This window comes from Dendroctonus ponderosae, unplaced genomic scaffold, assembly GCF_020466585.1.
Source record: "Dendroctonus ponderosae isolate FM_Combo_2020 unplaced genomic scaffold, Dpon_F_20191213v2 Dpon_F_20191213_4, whole genome shotgun sequence".
NCBI lineage: Eukaryota > Metazoa > Arthropoda > Insecta > Coleoptera > Curculionidae > Dendroctonus > Dendroctonus ponderosae.
In genome coordinates, this window is record NW_026018611.1 from 1,497,642 (window position 1) to 1,499,130 (window position 1,489).

At 42.9% G+C, this 1,489-nt stretch overlaps 2 protein-coding genes across 2 annotated transcripts in view; one reads left to right on the forward strand and one right to left on the reverse strand.

The window, feature by feature from the left end:
* The window catches only part of LOC109542976 (odorant receptor 83a), a 4,090-nt gene extending 2,610 nt beyond the window's left edge, over positions 1–1,480 (forward strand). The window contains exons 7-9 of the mRNA XM_048665652.1: positions 337–441; positions 491–646; positions 697–1,480. Coding sequence (XP_048521609.1) covers positions 337–441; positions 491–646; positions 697–750 — 315 coding nt within the window. The 3' untranslated portion in view covers positions 751–1,480. The remainder of the gene's footprint in view (positions 1–336; positions 442–490; positions 647–696) is intronic.
* Positions 761–1,489, reverse strand: part of LOC109542975 (vacuolar fusion protein CCZ1 homolog) — a 2,215-nt gene continuing 1,486 nt past the window's right edge. Inside the window, exons 7-10 of the mRNA XM_048665645.1 lie at positions 1,265–1,449; positions 995–1,211; positions 843–938; positions 761–787 (exon numbers count right to left, since the gene is read on the reverse strand). Coding sequence (XP_048521602.1) covers positions 880–938; positions 995–1,211; positions 1,265–1,449 — 461 coding nt within the window. The 3' untranslated portion in view covers positions 761–787; positions 843–879. The remainder of the gene's footprint in view (positions 788–842; positions 939–994; positions 1,212–1,264; positions 1,450–1,489) is intronic.

The following is a 1,489-nucleotide window of genomic DNA, read 5'->3' on the forward strand; positions in this document are numbered from 1 at the left end:
ATAATTGGGAAATATTAGATTCTTTTAGGTCTTTGCTGTCTTGAAACCTCAAATTTGTTCGAATTATTGTCTGCATTTGCCTGCGTAGCAAATGTAGACAATAATTCGAACAAATTTGACGTTTCAAGACAGCAAAGACCTAAAAGAATCTAATATTTCCCAATTATGAGTTTGTATGGATTTTAAATCTGATGATGGCGCTGTTGTCTCGCCGAAACGTTATGAAATAAACGATATTCAAATTTTTTACTTCACACTTTGACTGAGACCCAGGAAAGATAAGAATACATTAACTAAACACTGAAATCAATCAATCAATCAGTTGATGCTCTGCAGGCCTCGCCATTCAGCAAGCAATTCTTCGCGGAATTAGTCTACATGATGGCGATGCTCTTCGAGCTGTTTCTCTATTGCTGGTTCGGCAATGAGGTCACTCTAAAGGCAAGTGATTGAACCGCCCAATCAGCTGGTTACTGATTGATTTGTTTAGTACGAGCAGCTCCCGATGCATATCTGGGAGAGTCAGTGGCTGGCGACCGATGACTGTTTCAAGAAACAAATGATATTTACCATGTTGCGCACTAATCGCCCCGTTTACTTCACCGCTGGCAAACTGGCCCGCTTGACTTTGCCCACATTCATGTCGGTAAGTGGCTGATTGGCGTGTGATCCTCCCATCCGATTTTCCCGTTACAGATTCTCAAAACGTCCTACTCGATCTTCGCGCTGATTAAAAACTTCTCCAAGTAAACCGCTAGTTGATGACGACCGGAATTTAAACTGCAAACTGTAATAGACATTCTTTAGCAAAGTATATACACAAGCAGTTAGTGCCAATTAACTAGGTATCCTATTGGAATGGTGGATGAACACCCAGGGTCACATGGGGTGGAAAAAGATGCCTTCTAGCTCGCTTTCGCACAGTCGTTTCACCTCCTCTGCAAAAGAAAACTTTTCAAAATTGAACGCACTCAACCAGCTGAGCCAATCAGACCGCTGATGGAAATTAGGCTGGCGCTCTTCTGTTGCAGCACAATGTAAAACTCCCGTAGGTTCGACGTTTTACTAAACACCCAGTAATCATTGGTGGTTTTCACGATGTTCTCGCCCGAGGGGCCGAGGAAATGGCTCGTATTCTTCATGTCTGCCATTATCCGCAACGAGTCCGCACTACAAGCCACATTCCCCGTATGTTTGTTGTCCAAATGAACCTGAAAACTTGCCGATTTTAACCCCGGAAACCTCAATCGAACTGGTTCCTCACCGTGCTTTTACAGGCCAAATTCAGCTTATTGAAGTAGATAAACTTGGGCGAACTTTCCTGAATGTTTGACGGCGAAACCACCTGCTTTGAACAATAGTCTGCAATGCTGTTCACTATAGGCGACAATCGCGGGTTTATGTGCTCATCCAGGGCCTTGAATTGATCCAATGTTAATTCGGTTTTACCTAAAATGCATTAAAGTTGAGTCAAATCAAAGGAGATAGA